Source organism: Portunus trituberculatus, chromosome 41 (assembly GCF_017591435.1).
Source record: "Portunus trituberculatus isolate SZX2019 chromosome 41, ASM1759143v1, whole genome shotgun sequence".
Lineage (NCBI taxonomy): Eukaryota > Metazoa > Arthropoda > Malacostraca > Decapoda > Portunidae > Portunus > Portunus trituberculatus.
Genome location: NC_059295.1, coordinates 17,175,941 through 17,203,017, shown reverse-complemented (window position 1 = coordinate 17,203,017; position 27,077 = coordinate 17,175,941). Strand labels below are relative to the sequence as shown.

At 39.9% G+C, this 27,077-nt stretch overlaps 1 protein-coding gene across 2 annotated transcripts in view; it reads right to left on the bottom strand.

Annotated features, from left to right (window-relative positions):
- LOC123516883 (filamin-B-like) overlaps positions 1-27,077 on the bottom strand; it is a 145,205-nt gene that overhangs the window by 22,938 nt on the left and 95,190 nt on the right. For both annotated transcript variants that reach the window (XM_045276603.1, XM_045276604.1), the window contains 3 exons: positions 1,811-1,963; positions 1,043-1,264; positions 557-702 (listed from right to left, as the gene is read on the bottom strand). In XM_045276603.1, the coding sequence (XP_045132538.1) occupies positions 557-702; positions 1,043-1,264; positions 1,811-1,963 (521 nt within the window). The remainder of the gene's footprint in view (positions 1-556; positions 703-1,042; positions 1,265-1,810; positions 1,964-27,077) is intronic.

Below are 27,077 nucleotides of genomic sequence, written 5' to 3'. Positions count from 1 at the left end.
ATTTATGAATGGTGATGAAGTGCACATTACTAACGCAGGAAAACTCAATTTTGTTGTTTTAGTCCCTTGGTATGGTTTTAGTTGTATACTAAAACCATACCAAGGGACTAAAAGAACAAAATAGTATTTAAAGTTCAATAAAGATTAACTATAGAGTAATGTACAGTACAATTGACCAGTATATCAGAAACATTTCTGAATCACTCCCAAGAGGACATACGTATTACAATCCCAAGTCATCTGCCAGTATATATGCATGTCACTATTTATGTGCGTTTTTTCTTCTACTAAGTGACAAACGGGATACGTGTGTGTGTGTGTGTGTGTGTGTGTGTGTGTGTGTGCCACCCTGTTTTACTCGTAGATTGTTGGCCTGGCACACATATAGATAGATGGATGTCTTTTGTGTATTAACAAACGGTCCAGTGGTATAGTCTAGTTGTTATGACATTTAGATAACAATTTGGGTCCCCAGCTAGATGATCTTTAATCCTACAGTGGATTCACTACAGGACATGCTGATATGGCAGTGGATGCGAGGACAAGAGTGAGTTACCTTAATGTCGATGGTATGGATCTTGGCGGTGTCTGGGGTGAAGGACACAAGGCAGCGTCCTCCCCCCAGCACCTGCACGTGGTTTGGCACCTCCCCGTCATTGATGCTGATCTCTAGTTGTCCCTCACCAGCCTGGGAGGCGTCCACTGTGGCAAAGGAAATAATGGCTTCGTCACCTTTCCATCCCTTGATGAAGCTATACTGACATTTTCTTTCTACAGAACAAGGCTTACTTGTCATAGTATACGACTTCTTTACTTAAATCTTATGAAAATGTTTGATTAATCTCAATTTTCAATCGTTTTTCATTGCAGGAAGAACCAAACAATTCTAAGTTGTTTTCTGCTTTACCTAGAAAAAAAAAGAAAAAAAGAAGGAAGAACAAAGCAGCAGCCATATTGAGGATGTTTGTGAACAGAAATGCTACCTAATCTACACTAACACAGTCTAAGGCTACCTACAATCTCACCACCATGGCAAACATACCTCTGAACTGACAGGGCTGACCCACCACGCCGTTGGGCACATCGGACACCCTGATGAGGCCCGCGTCGTAGGCCTTGGCGATGAATGGCGAACCCTGCACCTTCTGCCCTGCCACGGCCACGTCCACCACATACGACCCCACCTCCGTGGTCACGAAGGCCACGCGGTATACATTTTCCCCGCTCTCCGTCAGCTGGTATGACACGGGGCGCTTGGCAGGGCCTGTGGGGATTGAGCACAATGTGAGACCATAAGAAAGTAAGAGAATCTGCAAAGTCATCAAGCCAACCTGCAGTAGTCCCTGTTTGAAGCATATTCAATAAATTAATCTGAACACCCTGAATAATGAGTTTATCCCATTCATCTGCCGCTATTTGTGAAGCAGTTCCTCCATCTTTCTTCTTCTTGATTTAACTTTGTCAAGCCTGAAATCATTGTTTCACTTAGTTTTCTTAAATGAAGGCACTGCTATGCTGTGGTGGTGGGTGGAGGATGGAGAAAATGTTCTGCGTATATTGGTACACATCGCACATACATAAACGCAATGAATGATTTTCAAGAAAGGACTATAATTACGATAATTCATCCTAATAGCTTTGATTTTTTTTCATATGATTATTTACTTACTATTTACTCATGTGTATGAAAATAAATAAACACACACACACACACACACACACACACACACACACACACACACACTGAAGAATTTCGCCATCTAATAGGTATATGAAAAAAAAGAAGCTTAGAGGTTGAGAGCACACTTACTGACGATGTGGACCTGGATGTCTTCCTTGGACACGTTGGCCGCCGAGATGTCAAAGGCGGAGAGCTGGCCGGCTGGGAAGTGCTTGATGGTGTCGCCCAGCACGGCCACGCGGGTCCCGCTGCCCTCCATCACCTCTACCGTCCAAGGCGAACCTGTCCACGACAAGAGAGAAACTATCACAAACCATTCCTTGCGGAGTCTGTACACTCTCACCAAAAAGTTCACGAATATCTTGTCACGATGAATGTTGAAACAATCTAAGCTTAATTTGGAAAAGTTGGTATCCCTGATAGTGATGACGCACTTGTGTCTGAATATATTTAATACATTTTGCTGGAATATGGTCCTCTGACATCAAGGGAAAGATATTTCAATATTCTTCGTTTTCGTTCACATATCTCAGAATATTGGGTGTCCATAAATGTATTTTTACTCTCGTTCTCTTCCATTATCGTGTTTTCATATTTTTCGGAAGAACACCAATCTAACACTAAACACACATGCATCAGTAATACTCTCACAACACCAGCTTCAAACACAGCTCTACCATGTACCCTCGTTACATGCCACAAGCAATGAAAAAAACAAAATTCCCTCTGCATACCATCAATACATGGTTAATATACCACACATCACCTTCAATAACCTCACCACGCATTGGACTATATTCTGTAACATTTCAACGCAGCACCGTCATCCATTGCTTTCAAAAGGTTCTCATAAAAGTGACTAGGATCTTTTCAATTAAATGTGGCTTCAAGAGAGGAAGATGAACAAGGTTTCTACATTATTAACAGGAGAAAACAGTCTTGAGAACCCAGCTGATAGTCTCTGTGGCTTTTGGAAACAATCGAGCTGGTGAGAGAGCAAAGCGTTTCTAAATACAGGCCAAGAAGTCAAGAGATTGTGTCAGGGCAGCAGAGGAAGGCGGTGGGAAGGAACGTGCGGGCGGTGTAAAGATTGGCGGAGGAGCTTCGTCAGTGTCCAATTTTGTGCATCACGCGCTGGAGGGAGGGTGGATGTTGCAACCCCGCCATATTGGGTAGGCTACACGAACGAAGGCGCCGCGGGGATAAGTGAGAGATTGCTAGTGACGTGTGGATGAGAGAAAAGGTGCAAGACTGAGGTGTACGGAAGAAACTAGGAAAAAAATAAGAATAGAAATGAGAGAGAGAGAGAGAGAGAGAGAGAGAGAGAGAGAGAGAGAGAGAGAGACGAGGTAGAGGGGCGAGGATGGACAAAAACAAGACTTGCTCTCCCCACACTTGAAGAACACACACACACACACACACACACACACACACACACCACAGCATCAGAAAAAAAGAAACAAAAATAAAAGGGCATGGAATGAAAGTGAAAGAAAACAAAAAAGGAAAAAAGGAAAGAAAAAGAAACCAACACCAACACGTGACGGCATGAGAGAGAGAGAGAGAGAGAGAGAGAGAGAGAGAGAGAGAGAGAGAGAGAGAGAGAGAGAGAGAGAGAGAGCAACAAAATTATCGACGGAGTAACAGACAGGGGTGTGTGTGTGTGTGTGTGACGGGTCAGTAAGGTGTGCATTAGAAGTAGGGCAGGTGAGGAAACAAAGGGCTCGTCCGGCAGACATGTACAGTAAATGATAGAGCATACGTGACCCTCCCGCCAGGTGAGATTAGTCAAATGCTGCCCAGGTGACGTCAGAAGGGCAGGGAACAGGTAGAAGAGCAGGTAAGGTGAATGAGTCATGCTTGCCGCCACCAGCATCACCTTTAGTGGCCTGCTCTCTCTCTCTCTCTCTCTCTCTCTCTCTCTCTCTCTCTCACCTTCCTAGTTCCGTTTCCGTCATTCCTTATATCCTCCTCTCCTCTCCTTTCATTCCTTCTTTTCATTTCTCTCGTTTACTTTTCTTCTACAGTCTGTCCTTTCTCTCCTCTCCACCATCCCTCTTTTCCTTCTCTCTTCCTTTCTTCTCCTTTCTTTGCCTCCTTTTCTCTTCTCCGTCCCTCATTCTTTCCTTCTTTTCTCACACTTTCTTCTCTTTTCCTATCGACAATTCTTCTTTATCCTTCTCTTCTCCTTCGTCCTTTCTGATTTAATTTTCTTTTATACTCAATCTCCCTTCATCTTCCTTCCTCTCCCTCTCTCCTCGTCTCCCCTTCGTCTGTCGTCCTCCTCCCCACCGCAACTCCCAACCTCATTCCTGTGTTGTAATAGTTTATGCATCAAGGAGAGAGAGAGAGAAGGAGCAAAAAAAAAAAAAAAAAAAACATTTGGCCGTTAGTTACCTGGCGGACGTAAGGGACAAATGTGGAAATGGCAGCACACCTTTATGAATACCTGGACTGGTTACATACATACATACATACATACATACACACTTGGTCAATCATAACATTTAGATGATAATGAAGACCTTTCGTAATGTGAAGAATAATGTTACTAGATGATTAACATTTATGATACAAGCAGACTGACATAAAAAAAACAACAACAACAACAAGAAATGTCAATCAATACATACATACATATATACACTCACACATACATACATACATACATACATACATTCAGTGACAAACGACTTCGCAATTGCCAATAAAAGAAAAAAACTTGTGAAATGCAAAGGTGTTATCATTATTACTAGTATTATTATTGTTGTTGTTGTTGTTGTTGTTGTTGTTGTTGTTGTTGTTGTTGCTGCTGTCGTTGTGGTTTTTGTTTTGAAATGAAGACACAACAGATGAGGTTTTGAACAAGTGCCCTCAATTCCTCCTTGAACTCCTAAACACACACACACACACACACACACACACACACACACACACACACACACACACACACACACACACACAATGGGGCCTTTGTTGTGACGGTAACAGGTAGTAACAGCTACATTCACTCAAGACATCCCTATGCTAAACACTTCCTGTGACCTTGCGCTTGTTGTCATTCTCTTTTGTTGGTCGGCATGTTAAGCGTGTGATAACTGAGGGTTTGTTTCAGTAATTAAGTTCACATAAGGTGATGAGTAATTATGTTTTGTGTCATAATAGTTATAATTGCTGGTATTTCTTTTGAGTCAATCTTGCCATTAGAATAGATGGAATGTAACGTTTATGTGCGTCAAGAAATATTGGAGTGGAGTATTAAGAATGTAGGAATGAATAGATTTGGTTAGGTTTTAAGATAGGCTGTACTCATAATACACCTTTAACTTGTAAAATGACCAAGTTTAAGTGTATGTAATGTATAAATAAAAAAAAAAAAAGACAAATGAAACTAATCAATAAAAAAAATGACAGTACATGTGAATACAGAGAGATACAAATAAACTTAAAATATACATATAACTAAACCAATAAAATGAAAAATCTTTTACATAACACATACTAAAACAATCCAATAGCACCAGCTTTACCTATTATTATTATCATCATTACCATCATTATCATTCCTTCGCCCACAGCTGGTAACGCTTCAACTTATGATGGTGATGATGCAGAAGAACGCTACCAGCATGACCACCACCACCACCACCACCACCACCACCAACAACAACAACAACAACAAAAGAGAAAAGGTTATTACACCACACCAAGAACATAAAAAAAAGATACCCTTGAGGAAACTGAGGAGGAGAAAGGTAAACTCCAACCCCTTCTCTCTCTCCCTCCCTCTCCTCCATACTTATACAGGAAGCTTGGGAGAGAGAGAGAGAGAGAGAGAGAGAGAGAGAGAGAGAGAGAGAGAGAGAGAGAGAGAGAGAGAGAGAGAGAGAGAGAGAGAGAGAGAGAGAGAGAGAGAGAGAGAGGAAGGTCACGGGAGACACGCATCCACCAAACTCCCAGGTCAAAAAGAGGTCAGACAGTTGGTTCACGGTTTGCACGAGGTCGGCACGCTCAGAGGTCATACTTGTGTCACGGGGTCACCAATAGGTCACGCTGGGTTGCTTGTTTTGTGTATTTGGTATTACTGAAAGGTTTGGTGTGTGTGTGTGTGTGTGTGTGTGTGTGTGTGTGTGTGTGTGTGTGTGTGTGTGTGTGTGTGTGTGTGTGTGTGTGTGTGTGTGTGTGTGTGTTACTGTCTCGTTTGTGTTATAGGAGCGTTTGTTACCCTTATGTGTGCTATATTAACCTAACCTAACCTAACCGAGCGAAGAGTCTTGCATCCTATTCCTCGAGTCATCTTGCTTTGTGTGGCGTTGGTAAGACTTAAAACGTCCTAAAAGATTTCAGAGTCCAAGGGTATCCACGACCTTCCTTCCTGGCGTGCGTAATGTAACAATCTAAATAAATGCCTCCTTGACTTACTAAATTATATGGTGCGTCTAACGAGTAAATACTGGGGCCTGTCTGTATGCTGAGAGACGGGGAGAGGGAAGGGAAAAGTATAGGGGTGGAAGTAAGATGGTTAAGATTAGCCTTACATGTTACCATAAGTGTTAGTAGATGAAAGTGTTGCCTTCAAGTCTGTAATTGTGAATGAAGGCAATGTTTGTGTGTTTGAATAAGGATGTTGGCATAGGGTAATACAGCCAGGGATGTTATTGAAGTAGCATGCCACATTCGCTTCCATGGTTTTTTTTTTTTTTCTCTTTTTTATTTAGTATGAATATCAATCGTAATGTTTTGTTAGATTATAAGAAAATCAGGGACTAAAAAATATGAATAGAAGGAAATCAATATCGTCGTCGTTGTCATTTCGTTATAATAATCCTTCCACATCTCTATCTTCGTTTTATAGAATTACGTTTTTTCATGAACAGGAGCATAGGAGCGTGTACAGAAACATTACGCGTACTCGTTATTACTGCAATCATCTCTTAACGCTTATTTAACTCTTCAACAGTTTATAAGACGCATAAGCTGAAAGAAGAGAAAAGAAAATTGAGGAAATTACTCGTTAATATCATGGTGAGAAGTAGCGGAGTTTTGAGGGTCGGTGGCAGTGGGAAGAGGTGAGGAAGCCAGCCAGCCAGCCACCACCACCACCACTTCACCTTACATTACAACCTCACCTCGGCACTGCCACCTTTGCCTTCTAACACTCCCGCAATACTTTACAAATTATGCCCCATTTCCTGCTCAGAGAGTCTACACACACACACACACACACACACACACACACACACACACACACACACACACACACACACACACTGGAAGGCGTCTGGCTCATAATATTCCTGCTAACGCCTCTCTCTACCTCAGTAATACATGGTCAGTCACTCCCGTTTATTTCCCATGCATTTCAGGAAGTGTCTCGTGTTATTTGTTTCTGAAAGCTATTTTATCTTAAGCACCAACTTGCCTGTATGTTATCTAAATAAAATCAAACAAAATACAATAAATCAATCAGTAATAATGTAACTTAATTTTCCCACAAATTATGATAACTTATATATTTTTAAATATCATTATACTTTACCATAAACATCCCAATGAACGTATATAATCTGAAGTTACGATGAAGCTTAACATGAACCTGTTTCTGCAGCGGATGTAAAGTATAATATTTTTTTGTCCGGTTGTTAGTTTTTATCTCAAAGTTCAACCTTACTGATTTGAAATGCAAAGTAACCGTATATAAATACATTCATACAGACAGACAGAAAAACAGACGGACACACATACAGAAAAATAAACTAGCAGACAGATACACAGCCAGACAGATAAACAGACAGACATACAGAAATACAAACTAGAAACACAACTCTTGACAATACAAATCTGAATTCTTTACCCATTCTGTACCATGACGCGTTTCCATATTCATTCTGGTTAGGTTTTGAAGGTTATACACCTTCAAAAACTAATGTGGGGATTAAAATAGTAAAGACTCTGGTCATTAGTCTTTTAACCTCCATAGACCCTTCCTAATGCAAATAAAATAGTCTAACCATACACGTATTGAAGGGGTTAAACAGCCAAAACATTTACACAGGCGACACTGTTCACGCCAAGAGGTCGGCTATAAACACACCTTTGAAGGAAACGGTATCGGGGTCGAGACTGAAATGAGGTTCACGAGACTCCTTTAACCCCTTCAGTAGTGGAGCACATTTTTACCTTGAGTTTTTGGATATGATTAGATGACTTTATTTACATTAGGATGAGACTATGGAGGTCAGATTGTTGGGCAGAATCTTCACTATTTTAATCTCCACGAAAGTTTCTAAAGCTGTGTAAAATCACCAAATAGTAACTAGAATAAATATGAAGAGGTTAAAGTTCGTGTTACTTTCCAAGACGTACTAACACCACGGCCTTGATTTGCACAGCTTAAATTTACAGACAGGAAGCTCATCAGTGTCTCATTTGGGGGGAGGAAGATGAGGCAAGACCTGCATAAGTTATCAGGTTGTTCTTTCTTCTTTAGCGGTTCTGAACACTTCTTGTCATCTTCAAGCTCTTCCTCTTCTTTTTTTTTCCCCCTTTATCATCATCATCATCCTCCTCCATCATCATCACTATCGCTATTGTTCAGGTCATTAGTGTTGTTCTTAGTCATCATCATTTACATCACGCTTTTGTTTATTCTGTGATTCTCTCTCATTTCTTCCCTCTCTTACTCTTCTTCCCAGTCGTCTCTCTAGTAGTAGTAGTAGTAGTAGTAGTAGTAGTAGTAGTGGTAGTGGTAGTAGTGGTAGTGGTAGTAGTAGTGGTAGATAACTTCCACTACAACCTGGTAACCGCACTCGAGATAAAATAGTACTCTGCCATAAAAAATATATATAAATAAACAAATAAATAAAAAATAAGTAAAAATAAATAATAATAATAAAAATAAATAAATAAATAAATAAATAGAAAAAAAAAAGATCCACCGTAGAAAACCTTAATAAAATTCCCTGCAACTTGCTGATAATGGACAAAGGGAAAGAAAAAATGAAAATTCTTGAACAATCGGAAAAAATAAAACACATCCTTGAAAACACTAATAAATTCCCCTACAGCCTGTTAAAATCCCTTCAATACCATGACGTGTTGCCATATTCATTTTGCTTACTATTTGGCAATTTTATACAGCTTCAGAAACTTATATGAGGGATTAGAATAGTGAAGACTGTGACCATTACTCTTCTGACCTCCACAGATCCTTCCTAATGTCAATAAAATCGTTTAATCGTGCACAAATTTCAAGGTAAAAATGTGTCCCAGTATTGAAGGGGTTAATAGTCGTTGTGGAAAACACCTGAACGAGAAAAAGAAGAATAATGAATAAATAAAATACGACTCTTGGGGAAACATTACAAAATTACGCATGGACAGGTGAAGGAAAAGGTGTAGCAGTGCAGCCAACCTACTCGAGCTAGTCCTCGAACACATGGACGCCTTAGAATGTGGGAAGATGATGGGGGAGTTCTAGCAAGTCTTGGGAAGGAGAGGAGAGGAGAGGAGAGGAGAGGAGAGGAGAGGAGAGAGAGAGAGAGAGAGAGAGAGAGAGAGAGAGAGAGAGAGAGAGAGAGAGAGAGAGAATATTCACATAATTTCTGACATAATCATAACTTGCTCCTTCCTTTTGCTATCTAACGACGTGCAACAAAGAGAGAGAGAGAGAGAGAGAGAGAGAGAGAGAGAGAGAGAGAGAGAGAGAGAGAGAGAGAGAGAGAGAGAGAGAGAGAGAGAGAGAGAGAGAGAGAGAGAGAGAGAGAGAGAGAGAATATTAATTAACCTGACCTCTAATTCACCTCACCTTTTCCCTTTACTTCCCTCAGGCCAGACAGTCGACCAGTAGGGAAGAAGCGCCGAGATAAGATTGAGTAAGGCTAAGCAAGGCAATGATAAGGCTAAGAAAGGCTGTAGAAAAGCTAAGTAAGGGTAAGAAGGGAAGTAGTAAATACTAGTAATGCGAGAATAAGGTTAAAGAAAGCCGTGGTAAGGCAAAGTAAGGCCGTGCTTATGCTAAGGAAGGGCAAGAAGGGACGTCGTAAGGCTAAATAAGGCAATGATAAGGCTAAAGAAGGCTAAATAAAGCTGTAGAAAAGCTAAGTAAGTGTCAGAAAGGATAGGGTAAGGCCAAGTAAGGTTAAATACGGCCGTGGTAAGGCTATGTAAGGCTGTGTGAGGCTAAGAAAGACTGCACAAAGGTAAAACAAGGGTACGAAGGAACGTGGTAAGATAGAGTAAGGTTATATAAGGTCGTGGTAAGGCAAACTAAGGCAGTGATAAGCTAAATAAGGCTGTAGAAAGGATAAACAAGTGTAAGAACAGACGTGGTAAGGCTAGATAAGGGTAAATAAGGTAGTGGTAAAGGCTAAGGCCAAATAAGGTTAAATACGGCAGTGGTAAGGTTAAGTAAGGCTGTAGAAAGGCTAAGTATGGGTAAATAAGGCCGTGGTAAAGGCTAAGGCCTCCTACATATCCGGGTTGCAATACCTGCACTAAAAACTAGCTGGCTGCGGCTCTCCGTCTGCTTCTCCCTCCTAGGCTCCCATCTCCTCCCTCCCCTCCCCCAGCACCAGCCCGCCCTCCTCGCTCCACTGCCCCTCCCTGCTTCCCTCCTTCTCTCCCTGCCTCCGCCGGTGACCTCCCTCGCGGCTAACGGTGCTCAGAGGACGTGAGTCACCCGCAGGTCATCTCCTCCTCCTCCAGCAGGTCATTCCGAGGTCACATTCCTCTCTCTAGCTCACTGGCTCGTTCGCTCTCATGACTTTAGATGAGAGAAAAAATGAAGGTAATAATTATGTGATTCTCTCTCTCTCTCTCTCTCTCTCTCTGATGTTGCTTCTCGTCATTTTCTCAGCGGAGGATGCAGCGCCGTCTCTAGTAAACTTATATTATCTTGTTCCCCTGTTAATTTCTTTTTTATATTTACTATTTTTATTTTATTTATTTATCTATTTTTCTGCGGGAATTCGAAAAGTCATTGTTTACGTTGAGTTTCATTTCCTTTTAACATTCCTTCACTGCGCATGACAGTTTTCTTTCTTCTTCTCCCGTCTTTTAGCACATCTGCACTGTCAACATGATCATCTTTGAATTTTTTTTCTCTCTCTCTTCTTCCTTTGTAACAGTTTCCCAATACCAGTGTCGAAACCTCGTATTTTTTTGTCTTTCTTTCTGTCTATTACTCGGTCGTTGCCATTTCCAGAACATCTGATGTGTAAGGAAAAGTGAGAAGAAAAAATGCCTCCTTTTTCATCTTTGTTGCCTTCACGGTCCGTTTCGATGATGAAAGTGCTTTTATCCTTTCCTTTGTATATTTCCTGAACATTTCGCGCTTCAGTGTATATCTTTTAACATTAGCATCCCTGATCGTTATATTTCATGCATGTTTTCTGGTGAGTAAAGACAACCCTTGTTTTATCGGCCTTTCTCCCTTCAAGTACCGCAAGACAATGTTGTGAATCTTTCATACATCGTTTGCATCCTCGTCACGTTTCATGTATGTTTTCTCGTCAGTAAAGACATCCCTCGTTTCATTCTTTTATCCTCTCACTGGTATTGTCGGCGGTGATTAGTGAGGTTCGAAAAACAAGAAGTATCTTTTATATCCACTGTATCCTGTCCTCAGTTCACGCTTGTTTTCTGGTAACTCAATACATGTTTTGTTTTATTCACCTTTTTCTGCCCACGTATCGTCGGCACTGACTTCTGGCTAGCTCGACATAAAGGCGTGTCTGCCCAACTTAGGATCTCGACCCGTCTGGCAAGTTTCCGAGGCGGGGGACATTCCTCACTCCTGCCATCTGTGTGACCGTTCTGGCACCAGCAGCCTTCACCATTACTGTCTCCGGTCTCTCTCAGTGGAATATATTATGATTTCCTCACACACAATCACCCAGGATCCGCATTCTTAACCGTTTCAGCGTCTCCACACTAACTCTAACATCACTAGTGCATGTTACCGATAATTAAGGATAAGGATAATTATTTCATGATTCTAGGGTTATGAATCATCGAGAGAGAGAGAGAGAGAGAGAGAGAGAGAGAGAGAGAGAGAGAGAGAGAGAGAGAGAGAGAGAGAGAGAGAGAGAGAGAGAGTTCGATTAATAAAGTGTCTTTTGGTAATTCCCTTAATTAATAGTGATTGTAATATAGAGGTTCAAACACAATTCTTGCGCAGCACTTACATTCTGGAGAATACCTACTCACTTCAGTGTTATAGTCTCCAGGATACACCAAGTAGTAGAATAGGGTGCCCTGCGTGCTTCTGTGTCCTACAAAATGCTTGGACCCAAATTTTTAAACATTGCAGTTCTCATAAGTGACTATTTTCTAAGACTACAGATTATCAGTCGAGTTTTCAAGTGATATTTCCATGAATCACCCATGCAGAAACTCCCACATGAACTAAGTATTTTTTTTCGATGACACAGGGAAAACTGATTTCTCACGTTTTTGTTTTCCTTTTAATGATACGAAAGACTCCCATGAGAACTACTTTTCATCGCTACCGAGATCATTAGTAGTGTTCATGCTGAAGAATCTCTGTTAAACTATCACTGGCTTATGAAAACATTCTTAAAAATTACCGTAACTCGTACTAGAGCCTGATGAAAGTATTGGATGTAAGAAACTAAAACGTTCAGTTATTAGAAAGGAATTGATTACCGTCCCTATGATGATTGGACAACTGTTGAGCGTAAATGATAAGTGGACACAAGTAAGAATATTTCATAGAGGGACTGCCACATGTAGGTCTGGCGGTTTCTCGTAGCTTCCTTTATTTTTATCGTGACTTATCCCCCCTGGTAAGGCGTGAGGAACAAGGACTTTCTTCTCGCTTTCTCTACCTCCACCTACGTCCTGCGAGTTCATTACAAGGTTCACAGGTCACTAACACTTAATATTACTAAGCAAAACGCTCAGCACTACAAGGTTCATAAGCCATTCTTACACTTAACATTACAAGGTTCAAAGGTCACTAATAATTAACCCTTTCAGTACCAGGACACGTTTCCATATCTATTCTGCTTACTATTTGGTGATTTTATACAGCTTCAGAAACTCATGTGGGGATTAAAATAGTGAAGACTCTGGCCAACAATCTTCTGATCTACATAGACCCTTCCTAATGTAAATAAAATCGTCTAATCATACCCAAAATACATGATAAAAATGCGTCCCAGTACTGAAAAGGGTTATTTATGTTACAAGGCACAACAGTCAGCACCACACGGTTCATAAGCCACTCTAACACTTAACAGTACAAGGTTCACGGGTCGCTCACCACCATAACATTCCCACAGCCAATACTTTCTCCTCGCGATCAGTCAGTTCCAGTTAAAGCCCAAAACGTGACTGGAGTGTAAAGTAAAGAGGTTCCACTGTGTACCTTAAGGGGTTACGACCTTTGAGAAAAAATGAAAATGAAAAAGAATAGAAAAGTCACTATTCTCTTATTTTTATTTATTTATTTTTATTTTTCAGCAGGTGGTGATTTTAGATTTACCAGTTTTATAGCATTTGTTGTTGTTGTTGTTGTTGTTGTTGTTGTTGTTGTTGTTGTTATCTTCAAGAAAAAAAAAATCATACTATATCTATCACTTTTTTTTTATTGTCTGGTTGACGATTCTACGTTTCTTATCAGTTTTATACAAAGTAGTTTTCTTTCTCCCCTCCGTGTGGTGGTGTTATTGTTGTTGTTGATGTTGTCGGTGCTGCTGCCGCTTGTACAGACTGACAACTTGTTCCTTGGCTCCCACTGGTTTATCGCGACACGTGTTATACAATCAGTGACACAAATCTCTCTTTATTTTCGCTTTTCTCCAACAGATGATCAAATATGATAATAAACACTCATACTCTTAAACATGCTCGGGCTTTTACCTTTACTGTTAGTTGGGTTTTCAAAGGTGACTGTACGATTCTAGTGACTTATTAACAAGGAATTTGCCTCATTTACAGGAAAACACTTACGGAGAATCTAAGTGACCTTTAAAAAGTCCTCATGAGAGAGCAGAACATTTAAGAGTCACGGGTAGCACCATTATTACTCCTGGGTGTTAAAAAATATATAATTATTGGGCTATTATACACGGAACGATTAAATTTGTGCAAAAAAATATTGTTATCCTTGGTAATAATAATTTTTAATATACAATTCTTCTCTGAATGTTATAATGATTCGTAACAAATAAATTAATAAATCAGACGTGGTATTGAGGGGAAAACTTGTCTAGCAGTGGGAAAAAAGTTCAAATATAAGTAATTTGGATGTTTTCACGATTCTAGTGACAGTTTAACAAAAATTCTGCATCGTCAGTGGCAAAAAACTCCCATGAGAAACCGACTGATCACCTTTGTGGCTTTGGAAAACAGTCCTAATGAAATATCACAGCGTTTAAGATCACAGGCCAGAGAAAATACGGCCCAAGTCAGTGGTAGGGAGTGACCACTGTTTGTGAGTGAGTGACTGTTTATCACGTGACGCCACACTAATCAAGCCACAATGACCAGCGTGCATGGGGTCCAGTGGAATACGAGTTGACCTTGAGTGGAGTGGAAGAATGGAAAGGTAGACATATATGAGTGGTAAATCTACAGAAAATACAAAAGAACTATACTCACGAAGGCAAAATTGGGAAAAATGCGTTACGTGAAACAAAATGTGATACACCAAACTTAAAGAAAACGAGAGTGGTTACGTCTCGATGCTCACACATACACACGCACACACAGATTAGTTGCGAGACGAGAGATAACTAATGATAACTCTCTCTCTCTCTCTCTCTCTCTCTCTCTCTCTCTCTCTCTCTCTCATGTTCTGCGGTACACGCTAAGCTGCCATTTCACAACCCTTTCACTAGTGGAATTTTTTTTTTTCCCACAGCCACTGACGTACAACTTTTAAACACGTGATACTTATATTGAGGTCTTGAAATTGTTGTTCTGCTGCCTCAATAAAATGAAAACAATATAAAACAATGTATGAGAGGAAAAAATACGTCTAAGATATGAAAAAAATCAACCAAAATAAGTGAAAAAAATACAATACAATAAAAAAAAAATGCCTCCTGTCTTTGTGTGTGGGTGTGTGTGTGTGTGTGTGTGTGTGTGTGTGTGTGTGTGTGTGTGTGTGTGTGTGTGTGTGTGTGTGTGTGTGTGTGTGTGTGTGTGTGTGAGCAAAACTCTTATGTTTTCAATTATAATTCTATTTATAGAAGTTTTAATACTAAAAAGAAAAGAAAAAAAAGACTATTGCACTGAAAAATGAATAATCACGTCAAGCAGATACATTTTTCTCCTCCTGACGGGCTTCACCTGGCGTTGCTGAGTGAGTACTTGTGTGATGTACCGCGCTGGAGTTTGTCTTCCGCATACTACAGCATCATAAAAACCCGTCAGGTGTGAATGGACCGCATAGCAGTAAACAAGGCGGCCGCGCATAGCAGTGCTGCATGAAGGGCGGCGGTGTTGTGACATAAGAACTGCGCTACTTATTCATTTGTTATCATACTTTCTTATTTATCTATTTATTCCTATTTCATCGTATTTCTTTTGACATAACTGTGCTGCTTAGAGAGGCCGCTTTTTTGTTTATTAATTTGTTTATCTTTTATTTTGTTAATTTCTATTTTATCTTTTGTTTCTTGCCTGTATCTCTAAAGAAAACAAGAATATTTGGAATGTCTTTCATTTTCACGTAGTGTCTATTCCTGCTCCTATTTTTTTTTTTTCGTGTCTTTCTTTGATAAATTATGCAAGAATATTTGAGACGTCTTTTAATCTCATACAAGGTTTTGCATATTCTGCTTTGAAAGGTTTCATTAAGTGTTACCCCACATGTTCTGATTTATTACTGGAGAGACGTGAAACAGATAAGGATGTACGTACATACCTATTAATAAACTACATGTTCTTACTCCCTTCTGTACTACGACTAATTTTTACCAAGAGTTTAGGTAAAATTAGACGATTTTATTTACATTAAGAAGAGTGTATGGAGATCAGAAGATTTATTGCCTAAGTCTTCACTATTTCAATTCCCACACAAGTTTCTGAAGCTGTATAAAATTACCAAATAGTAAGCAGAATGAATATGAAAACGCGTCATGGCAATAAAGAGATTAATTCTAAGTCCTGTAAACGTACTTGTATCGTTCAGGGTTCTGTACATTTCATACAATAAACTACTCAACTGTCTTGCAATTTAAAACAAAACTGAAATTCCAAAGTATCAAATCTAATAGCGCCGTTGAATGTATGTTACTATTTTTTTCAATAAACAGTATATTTCAACCCGTAAAAGTACGTATAATGTTAAAGAAGAACAAAAACTACATAAGATTCAAGACACGTACGTACCAAAACAATACTATTCAATATACGTTAATAATTCTTCCCCTTCCCTCCCATAAAACCATAGGAACTGACATAAGGCAAAGGAAAAAGACTCGGTAACCCAGACTGGTCCACCTTCCCCCGGCAAATGTTCCTGGTACAGATAACCTTAAATATACCACGCCCTGGATAGAATAAAAAAGGTTACCTGGCTATGTTACGCATTGTGAAGACAGAAAAATGTTACCCGAGTGTATTATGTGTTGGGGAGGCCAGAAAAAATGCCACCTTTCGTATAATGTTGAATCCTACGGTATATGATAATCTAGAATTCCTGGTGGGTTGATTAACACTTCAGGTTCAGCAGAGTGAGGGTTCATAGCAGCAAATATATTAGAGTTTGGATTCAGGTGTGTGTGGAATGTGGTGCAGCGTCTCGATTTGAAGAGCGTGCGTGGTATTTTACTACCTGGTAAATTCAGGAAAATAAATAAGAGAATGATTACATGTATTGATAGATAAACCGATAATAAAAGAGGTAATATGTAAGGAAAGAAAGAATAAAGGCAGAAAGATAAAAACAAAAGAAAAAGAAAATTTCCCTTGTCACTTTTCCCATCATGGAAGGAATAAGGCTCGTATTCTAAAACACTTCTTTGCTTCACCTTCACTATTTCAAAAGGCTTTATTTAAATTAACACGAGTTTTTAAGGTGTTTTTTTTATGGTTCTAGAGGCAGACTAACATGATTTCTACATTATCAACTGATGAAATATTCTTAAAAATCCCGCTAATCATCTCTGTGACTTTGGAAAATAGTCGTGGTGAGAGACCAAAGCGTTTCTGAATACGGAACTAAATGTGATGCGTGACATTCCTTTCCTCCCTTTAAGCAGGTTTTTCCTACCATTAGTTTCCACAGAATTTCCTTGACGTTATTTATTTTATCTTATATTCCTCTTTCTTTCCAATACGGCAAGTACCTTCCATTCATATGAACATCAAAACATTTTCTTTCTAGTCGCGTCTGTAAGTCTCCTTTCGTCCAGGGCAATCCATCACATTTTTGTCCCTGTCATTTTCTTGCATTCTAACACTAAATTATAGCAGGTAACTTTTCTTCCAGCTGCCTCTGTAAGCTTTCTTCAGTCCAAAATAAATTAATCATATGTTCATAATGCTGTAATACTAAATACTACAACAAATATTTTCTTTGCGACTAAGTTAACCTTGGACCAAAGTTTCTCTGTATCATATGTTTTTGTTCACACAGTAAACAGTTGATACAAACACGAGGAAGGCAAAGATTCAATACTAGACGAACTGAAAATTACAATCGATCGAAACTGAAAAGCTTCACAACGCTCATGAAGGAAACTTGATCTGGCGTCGATAAGGAAACTCGTATAACTTGTGATTCACTTAATCCGAATTATAAATAAGCCAGTGATTAAGAAGAAAGACTAGTTTTAGTGAGTCTGGACTGATTGGTAGCCTCGGTGAAGGTCTGGGGAGGCTGGAAGGAGAGGGACAGAGAGGGAGAGAGGAGAGAGAAGAAAAAAAAAAGTGGATGTGAAGAAAAAGTAAACATCTTTATCTTCACGACAGGTTCGAGTCCTTGAATAAGTCACCCTGTGCTTAAAGACACCGCCTACTCCTCTCTCTCTCTGTCTCTGCATGCCTCCATAATTACACTATCATTCCTCTCACTTCCCCCGCTCCCTCCTCCTTATTCTTCTCTCCCTTTACAAATATAATGAAGAAAAGTCATCAAATCAACAAATGGCTCATCAAATCCGGTCCTTCAAATGATCAACTCCATTACATTATCGCCTTAAGTAACCATGTTTGTTACTTCTGCCAGGGAAATTCAGTTGGAGAGAATATGACATGTAAATTATTGGGTAAGTCAACTTAAGCACGTAAACAGCGTGAGGCAATAAACATATCGATACCAATACTAATTTACCTTCTTCCCTTACTGTCAACACCCACACTACAACTCCTACTCTCCCCACCTTCCCTCTCGCACTGCCACTCCGACTCCCTCCCCCATCCTCTACCCTCTCTTAGCTTCCATCATCCCTCCTCCACACGTCAAGGTATAGTGTTGACTCACGTTGGTGTATTTTGCGTAGTAACAATGAATGATTAAGAGGCCACATAAATTCCTAACAAGCAAGCAGCTAAGATTATTTCAAAGTTACATAAAGTTACATCCTACCATACGTATAAATCGGGACTTCGCTTTCTGGACACGGATGAGCGTTAATAATTTCATCACTACGGTTATTTCTGGACTTGCCTTTCTAGTTCAACACCAGAAAGGATGAAATCGCACTATCGAATCTGGTAAAATTCTGGAACTCCTTGCCGGATTCTGAATCTTATGACGAATTCTTCCAAATGGGACGTTTCATAATACTTGTCCTCTTTAATTCTTAACGATTAGTTCTGACTCTCTCGGGACAGATACTGCAGTGGGCCTTATTCTTTTTTTCTTTTCTTTGAATTTTGTTGGCTAAGACCAGTGTCCAAAGAAATAAATAGATAAGTAAACATACAATTGAATGCATATATGAATAAAGGTTTATGGTTTGCAGGATTCCCTTTACTGAAATAACACCTTCAATGGTTCTTTGTTTTCTTAATGACTCATTGTATTTCTATAGTTACTTTTCAACTTTCCATTGTTAGTTAGCACATCCTCCCCTACTCGCAAACAATTCTATGACACCTTTATCTTTTTCTACAGCCACTTTCAAACATTATACTGCTCAGATAATAAGAAAAATACATTCTTTCAATCTATTTTTCTTTCTTGCCGATACTTGTCTTAAACTCTTCAGTACCATGACGCGTTTCCATATACTCATTCTGCTTACTATTTGGTGAATTCTAAACAGCTTCAGAAACAATAGTGAAGACTGTAGCCATTAAACTTCTGATCTCCACAGACTCTTCCTAATGTCAATGAAATGGTCTAATCGTACACAAATCTCAAGGTAAAAATGAGTCCCAGTATCGAAGCGGTTTAATATTGTGGAGCGTTTCAAGCGTTGTGAATTGCTGGGTATCACTGTCAGAGAGTCAAAGAACATTATATTTCATCACTGTGTTCTATTCTGCATCAAGTTAAGGACCGTTTGCCATTTTCAATCTGATTATGATTCTATTTTTCTTTCATAACTTTGCCTGTCAGGGTGTGGTGTGGACCATTTGTGGCATCTTGTAGCGAACGCAATCTAACACACACACACACACACACACACACACACACACACACACACACACACACACACACACACTTCAAGGTTGCGCATGCTCACCTACTCCCTCTCAAACCTGCCCCTCACCCACCCCTCCAAACATTTCTTATGCCCCTCGCGCTCACCTGCCCACACACACACTTACACTAACTTGTCGTGTTCAACCTAATCTCTCTCCTACACACACACACACACACACACACACACACACACACACACACACACACACACACACACACACACACACACAAACTTGTAGTGTTCTCCCCTCCTCCCACATTCTCTCTCTGTCTCTCTCTCTTACTTCTCCAACGATAACTATTCTTCCCTACACAAAATACCATGCCTAAATATAATACTCTTTAATATCTAACAAAGCAGAACATAATCTCTCAATTTCTTGTCTTATAACCTGAAACCTAACACGAGCGAAACTCAAGTCACCACATAATTAAGGAAAATTGAAACACGTATGAGAAATGTCACTGGCTGCAGGAAATTATTGTACCTTTGACTTATAATAATTGATAATCTGTACAGGTTTTGAAGGGAAATTATAGCTTGTAATGTTACCACGAGAAAAACAAATCTTATCCGACCAAGATAATTATACTTGCCATTGATTAAGGAAGAAAGAAAGAAAGGTGACTTGTAAAAAAGAGAAATGATTACGAAATGGGAAAGAAAATAACTAACATTGCCGACTCCAGACAGATTAATCACAGGAAGAAAGAATGAAGATGACTTGTAAAAAAGATAAATGACTACGAAATGGGAAAGAAAAATAGCTAACATATTGCCGACTCCAGACAGATTAATCATGGCTTTAAAATTGAATAAGTAAAATTGAATAAGTAACTCCTATAAAAGCAGCTATACAGAAAAAAAAAAAAAACCTGAGATAAAATAGACAGATAATACAACAAAACTACATACATACCGATAATAAATAAAAACAATGATAACCGCCGTGGTACAGTGGAACCATGCGTGCTTTGGGATCCGAGGGGTCTCCAGGGTTCGAATCCTGTCCACGGTCTGAGTGCAGGTTGGGCTTCCTCACTCAGGGCAACGGTTTCCTAGCGGGTGGGCTTTGAGATAGGAGGTACCCTAAAAAGTATCCCCTTTAGCCCATAAATTCCCGTGAAAAGCTCACATGGTATAAATAAAAAAAAAAAAAAAAAAAAAAAAGATCTGACAGTAATAAAAAAACAAACTGTAAACAAAGTACAATAAAACACTAGTAAATATTCAAGAACCATTACCAAAACACCCAAGACAACAATAACAGCAATAACAGCAACAACAGCGGTACAGTGAGCAGCGGTACTGAAACCACTAACAACACCAACAGCAAGACCAAAAAAGCAGCAGCACAAAACGGACAACGCCAAGTAACCAAACACAAAGACGGAAAAGAGAAAGAAAAGAACATGACAAACCCCAGGAATTCCCAACAATTGCTTTCAGTCCCAGGAAGTCCAGCTCTCGTCCCCCTCAACCCCTCGTCCTCTACAGCGCCGCCCACCACCAAGTTACCAACACCAACATAGCCACCCAACGCACCCAACCAAGCCACTCCCACCCACCCTCCACCCATACCTGGCCTTGTTTAGAGTCTTAGAAGGAGTTTTACATTTTTTGGGAGGCGGGAAGTGAAAGGGCACCGCGATACTGAGTAGAAAGTCGCGCGCCACTTCACGTCTGGAGCGGCAGGAATGTATTGGATTGGCTCAGGGGAAAATTTATTTGGTTAGTGCTAGAGAAATGAATGAGTAAAGTGATGCCTCATTACATTAACATACAAAAGGAGAAAGCGGTGCACTAGATGGGGAATTAACATACGTAGCTACACGGATACACGGACACACAAACACACACACGAATATATACATACACATAAATTTACATTCGCCTAGAAACCTACATATATATCACACACACACACACACACACACACACACACACACACACACACACACACACACACACACACACACACTCACACACACACACACACACACACACACACCTGTCCTCCTCTACTTTCTCCCACCCGTTTCCTACCTGTCTACTCGTACACCGGCACTAAAAACACCTGCTTTTCCCTTAAACACCAACTCAACACGGGAAGAGAAAGAAACACGCACAGCTGGCGGAGAGCGAATGAGAACCGGCAAGAGAACCAGGCGGGCATGTGCTGATGAGGGACAGACGGGATGATGGGGTGAAGGAGGAATGGATAAATAGTATAACATCAACCGGGAAAGACGAAGAAGGCGACGACGTGGCAACTGAAGGAGAGTGAATGAACTACGGTTGCCACGCGTCGCTGGTGGTGGCTGTGGTGGTGGTGGTGGTGGTGCAGGATTGAGTGTAAAAGGGCGGAGGGAAGAAGGAAGGAGAGGGAGCCAAGGAGAGGAGGGGTGATTCCATACATGTTGAGTTACCACCACTCCTTCACGCCCTCACACCAATCACACATCCACTCCCCCCATCCAACACCCCCAACCACCTGGAAGACTGCGCGTGGTCCAGGGGCGTATCTTTTACTACAGAGACCATGACGAGGTGAAGGAGTAGAGGTGCAAAGTGTAGAGTTTTGATGTAGGTGCACTTTATATTTTTTTTTACAGTTTTATGATAGAACGAGAAGGATTTTTTTTTTATCATTACTATAAAGATTAACACTACTACTACTACTACTACTACTACTACTACTACTACTACTACGTCTGCTCAGTGTGTGTGTGTGTGTGTGTGTGTGTGTGTGTGTGTGTGTGTGTGTGTGTGTGTGTGTGGCGGCTGGAGGAATGTGAGGGGGGCTTTCTCTTACACTTCCCTTCCTCTCCCCCTCCCTTCATCCCCTCCATCATACACCTGCCTAGCCTGGCCCGCCTCACACTCCCCCTCACCTCTTCCTCTTCTTCCTCCTCCTCCTTCACCTCCGTCCCTCACTCACCTTACTCTCTTCCTTCTTCACCTGTCTGATTTTCCTTCTCTCTCTCTCTCTCTCATACATTATCTTATTTTATACATATTTTTTTTACTTTGGATTTCCAGTTAAGGTGATAAGTAACAGTGACTAAATAAAAAAGAAAGCGGTAAAAAAAAAAGAATAAATAACTGAATAAGCAGATAATGTCTAAATGGAAACTCGTACTCTGAGCAGAAATATATAAAGCTACAAGGAAACCATTCATAAGATCAATCTAGATAGTTTGAAAGATATGATGAGCAAATTAATCTCTTAGACTATTTTAATCTAGTAGTAGTAGTAGTAGTAGTAGTAGTAGTAGTAGTAGTAGTAGTAGTAGTAGTGATATTGATGATTAAAAAATGAGAACAATAATTATGATGATGATGATGATGATGATGATGATGATGATTGTTGACAATATTTAATGATGACAACACAACAACATACAACAAAAACAACAGACGTGACCACCACCACCACCGCCACCACCACCACCACCACCACCACCACCAACAACAATAATCTCACACACAACTAACGTCACTCAACCATTTCTTCTTATAACTTAACCACCTCACGAACTCATTAGCCGCCCAAGGACCCACCCTCACGTCACAATGCTAGCCACGGGACCTCTTAATTATCACACTCATTCAGCTTAAGGTCACAATAAATATAAAAGGTCACCAAGACACAGTGACTCCCATACCGTGGCTGACATTCTCCTTTGCACTTTCCCACTCAGGGCGACTCTAATGGTGAGGAATCTCGTGTCTGAAGTTCTTATTGGTGCACGGAAGTAAGGATATCAATGCACGTTTCTACTTTGGAGCTTTAGATTTTGGTGACATGGGTTTCTTGTTCAGTTTATTTTGATGTGTAAGTTTCCCTGTGGTGACTTAGGCCAGTAATCTTAAACGCTCTGCTCTCTCACCAGCACTGCTTTCCAAAGGCTTTAGTTGAAGATGTTCATGTTTCTAGGGATATATTTATGATTCTGGTGATGGACTGGCAAAGTTTTTAGATTATTATAAGGAGAAACTGTCTTGAAAACCCAGCTAGTCGTTTCTGTGGCCTTGGAAAACTGTCATGGTGAGAAAGCAAGGCGTTTCTGAATACGAGTGTTAGATTATATTTTTTCACATGTTTCATAATTGAGCTTTTGAATGTATAAAATATTTCTAAGCATCTACATAAAAGGAAAAGTTATAAAAAGGATGGATTTTAATGTATACGATTTCTTATGGTAATATATTTTTCAAGTGTTTCTTAATTAACCTTTTCAGTGCACAGAATATTTATAAGCATCTAAAAAAAACAAAAATGTGATAAAAAGGATACATTTAACAACTTCTAGCCAGTACAATATTTGAAGGTGGCGGAAGAATAAGAAAAGATATCACAGAGTGGTCAGTAATTCAGGAAAAATGCGTCAAGTAGCAGTGAAATGGTTAATAATGTTTTCTTTTTCCTTATTAACCTCTTCAGTACCAAGATGCGCTTCCATATTAATTTTAGTTACTATTTGGCGATTTTACACAGCTTTAAAAATTTATGCGTGGATTAAAATAGTGAAGACTCTGGCCATTAATCTTCTGCCCTACATAGACCCTTCTTAATGCAAATAAAATCGTCTAATCACACCCAAAAATCAACGTAAAAATTCCTCTCAGTACTGAAGGGTTTAATGGAGTTTTTTTCCGACTTACACAAGGAAAATACTGTTAATCTGTTTTCTGATGAACGCTCGGTTTAACAAATTAATGGTACTTTTTTTTTTCTTAATCAATGGTGTGTCTTTACGGGTTAAGGCATTTTGACGTGAGGAAGAGAGGAAATTGATATCATCGCACGTTTTTAAATTGAGACTTTTGGATTTCTTAATTCATTTGGCAATACAGTTACTATTTTGATCTTATTTCTGCGCTTTGTCTTCTGATGGATTGTTTATACCCTTTTGTTCTCACTGTTCTTTTTTATACTAAATTACAGACTGTCTTATCGTTATTTTTACAATGTTATTCTTTTATCCATTTTTATCATCTTCATTCATTTCTACACTAATCTTTCTTTCCCATCCTCATCTTTCGCTCTTCTAATTATAATAACCAGTATTTCTTTCTCGTATCTATTATTATCTCTGTTCTCTTTATACTCGTACTATTTACTTATTGACGATCTCACAAATCTCAACTTTTTCACTTTTCTTACAATGTTTCAACTTCCCTTTTAAGTAACAATAGCTAAAGTAAAGAACATTTAATACAATACTGTTGAAATTAGGAGAGAGAGAACTTTCCCATTTCACGTTTTCAGAATTTACTTTTCCCAAGCGAGTGAATCCCGATATTTGCTGGTTCTTTTTGTCCCTCTTGCGTGAAATCTTTTTTTTTTTTCTTCTTCCGTAGTATTTGTCATCCCTCCGTGTTTTCATTGCAAATTCACTGACTTCACTTATTCTTTTTAATTTCCTAAGATTGAGTTTATTTTATCTACTATTTACTTATTTATCTGTCATTGCTTTTTTTTTTTTTGGAGGGAAGCGAACATATCATGGTCTTTGAATGATGAGTAAACTTTGAACCCACTCGTAAGAATAGCACTAAACATGAAACACACACACACACACACACACACACACACACACACACACGGAGGGAGCAAAGGAAGAAGGGTTTGGAAGGTCATTGTGTTCAACTTCTATATCTCACCCCCTCCCCCCTCTTACACACACACACACACACACACACACACACACACACACAAGGCGGCAGCGAGGCGGAAAATACATATCATTCTGAGCGAGTCGCGGTGTTCTGGCAGCTTGAGTACACACGAGTGACGGGCCGCCGGAATTAAGACTTGATCTTCACTGCTACTGACGACTTGCCTTGCCTGCTGGGGCGCGGCACGGGGGGGCGGGACGGGGCGGGGAGTTCTGAGCGTAACATCCAGCCTGAGCGTCATCCAGCGTCAATGAGCCAAAGAAAACGTGATAATCTTGCTATTCCTGACGGTGAATGTTACGTGGTGTGTGTGTGTGTGTGTGTGTGTGTGTGTGTGTGTGTGTGTGTGTGTGTGTGTGTGTGTGTTTGGGTTCTTTTGTTTTCTGATTGGGCATTTTCAGTCAATTTATTTCTATCTTTGTTTTTTTCTTTATTTCTTTCCAAAAGAGGAATTTCACACGTTTGGTCTTTTCGTTTTCTGAAGGAATATTTCAAGTTTTCTTTTCCTACTATGCGCTTTTTTTTTTCCTTGTTTTTCACTGAATCGATTAGCGTCCTCTCTCTCTCTCTCTCTCTCTCCCCAAGCGTACATTTTCCCTCTCTTCTGACGTGCATTTTCTTTTATCTTATCTTTTCAAATTTACTTCCATATTTTTTACCACTTACAGACGTTGGCCAACCTCTACTCCAAGTGAAATAAGCAAATAAATACACAGAAAATAAACGGAAAGGGCGAAGTTGGTATCCAATTTATTTTATTTATTTATTTTTTAACAAGTCCATTCCAGAGCCCAGGGAGAGGGATCGGCGCTATTTTTTTTTTTTTACTTCAGCCAGTCCATTCCAGAGCCCAGGGTGAGGGATTGGCACTACCACACACCTCACCTCCGCATTCCATAAGGCAAGCAGGAGAACCGCCAAAGTTTACAGCGGCGTTGGGTACTCGCACATTCCCTACACTTGCGTCAGCGTTGTGTTTGCCGTGAGCCTTCAAAACAACTCCTCGGGCTCGGAAAGGCTACGTGTGGAATGCTTCTTGGAACACGGCACCTCCATTGTTGCTTTTTCCCCACATCTTTCCTGACTCAAATAAAAATCAAGCAAGTTTTTACTCTTCTACCTTCATCATATCTGGCTAGAAACTGGACTACCTGTTCGTTTGATACTTACTTTCCTTCTTTCCTAAATGCAAGGTTCTCTGTGGTGTTTTCTGTACTTCATATTTCTGCATATCGAACTGAAAGGATTAAATTGCGAGTCTCATACAGAATTTTGAACTCGAAATCGTAAGAAACAAGATACTTTTAGACCGAGAGAATTGCACCGTGAAAGCTTATTAAATGAAAGACAGCTCTCGTGAAACATAGAAAAATCATTGCATATAATCCCCGCTTTTAAATAAGAGTATAAAACAGAACATATATAGATAACACACAGCCTATTAGTTGAAAGACAGCTCTGGTGAAACTTAAGGAACCAATGTACGTAATCTCAGCTTTTAAATAAGAGTATAAGACAGCCACAACATTCTTGAAGGCTTGAAAGAGACGAAGGACATTTTATTTACGCCGCTGGAGGTACCGAGTTGCGTTAGGGTTCCTAGGCGTTGGCGTATATGCACTTCCAACACTTTATCATGAAGACCTTGAGCATGAGAGGCAATTCCAACACGTGCTCTCTGCTTAGATCCGCACCAAGTGACCTCGCTGCTGAGCCGTCTAGATATTCATGGATCCATCATCTAAGCATGTACCGATTTCAATGCTCAAGAAAACCCGGGAAAAAAGTAGATGTTAAAAGATGTTTAATTGCGCCTGCGATTTAGAGATGTTAAAGAAAACGAGGCAATTTTCACGTTCATTCTACAGACATGACTGTGTAGTGTACATTCTTACGTACACTCCAGAAATAACAAGAACGTTTTACGATTTATATACAACTGCGACTGCGTATCAAGGCGTGTGAGAGTACGAGACAAATTCAGTTCTCATTATCTATTCAGACACGGACGCGTAAACAGCACACTCCTATTCTCAAGGTAAACTTACAAAAAAAGGAAAAAAATCAGAACTTTTACGGGA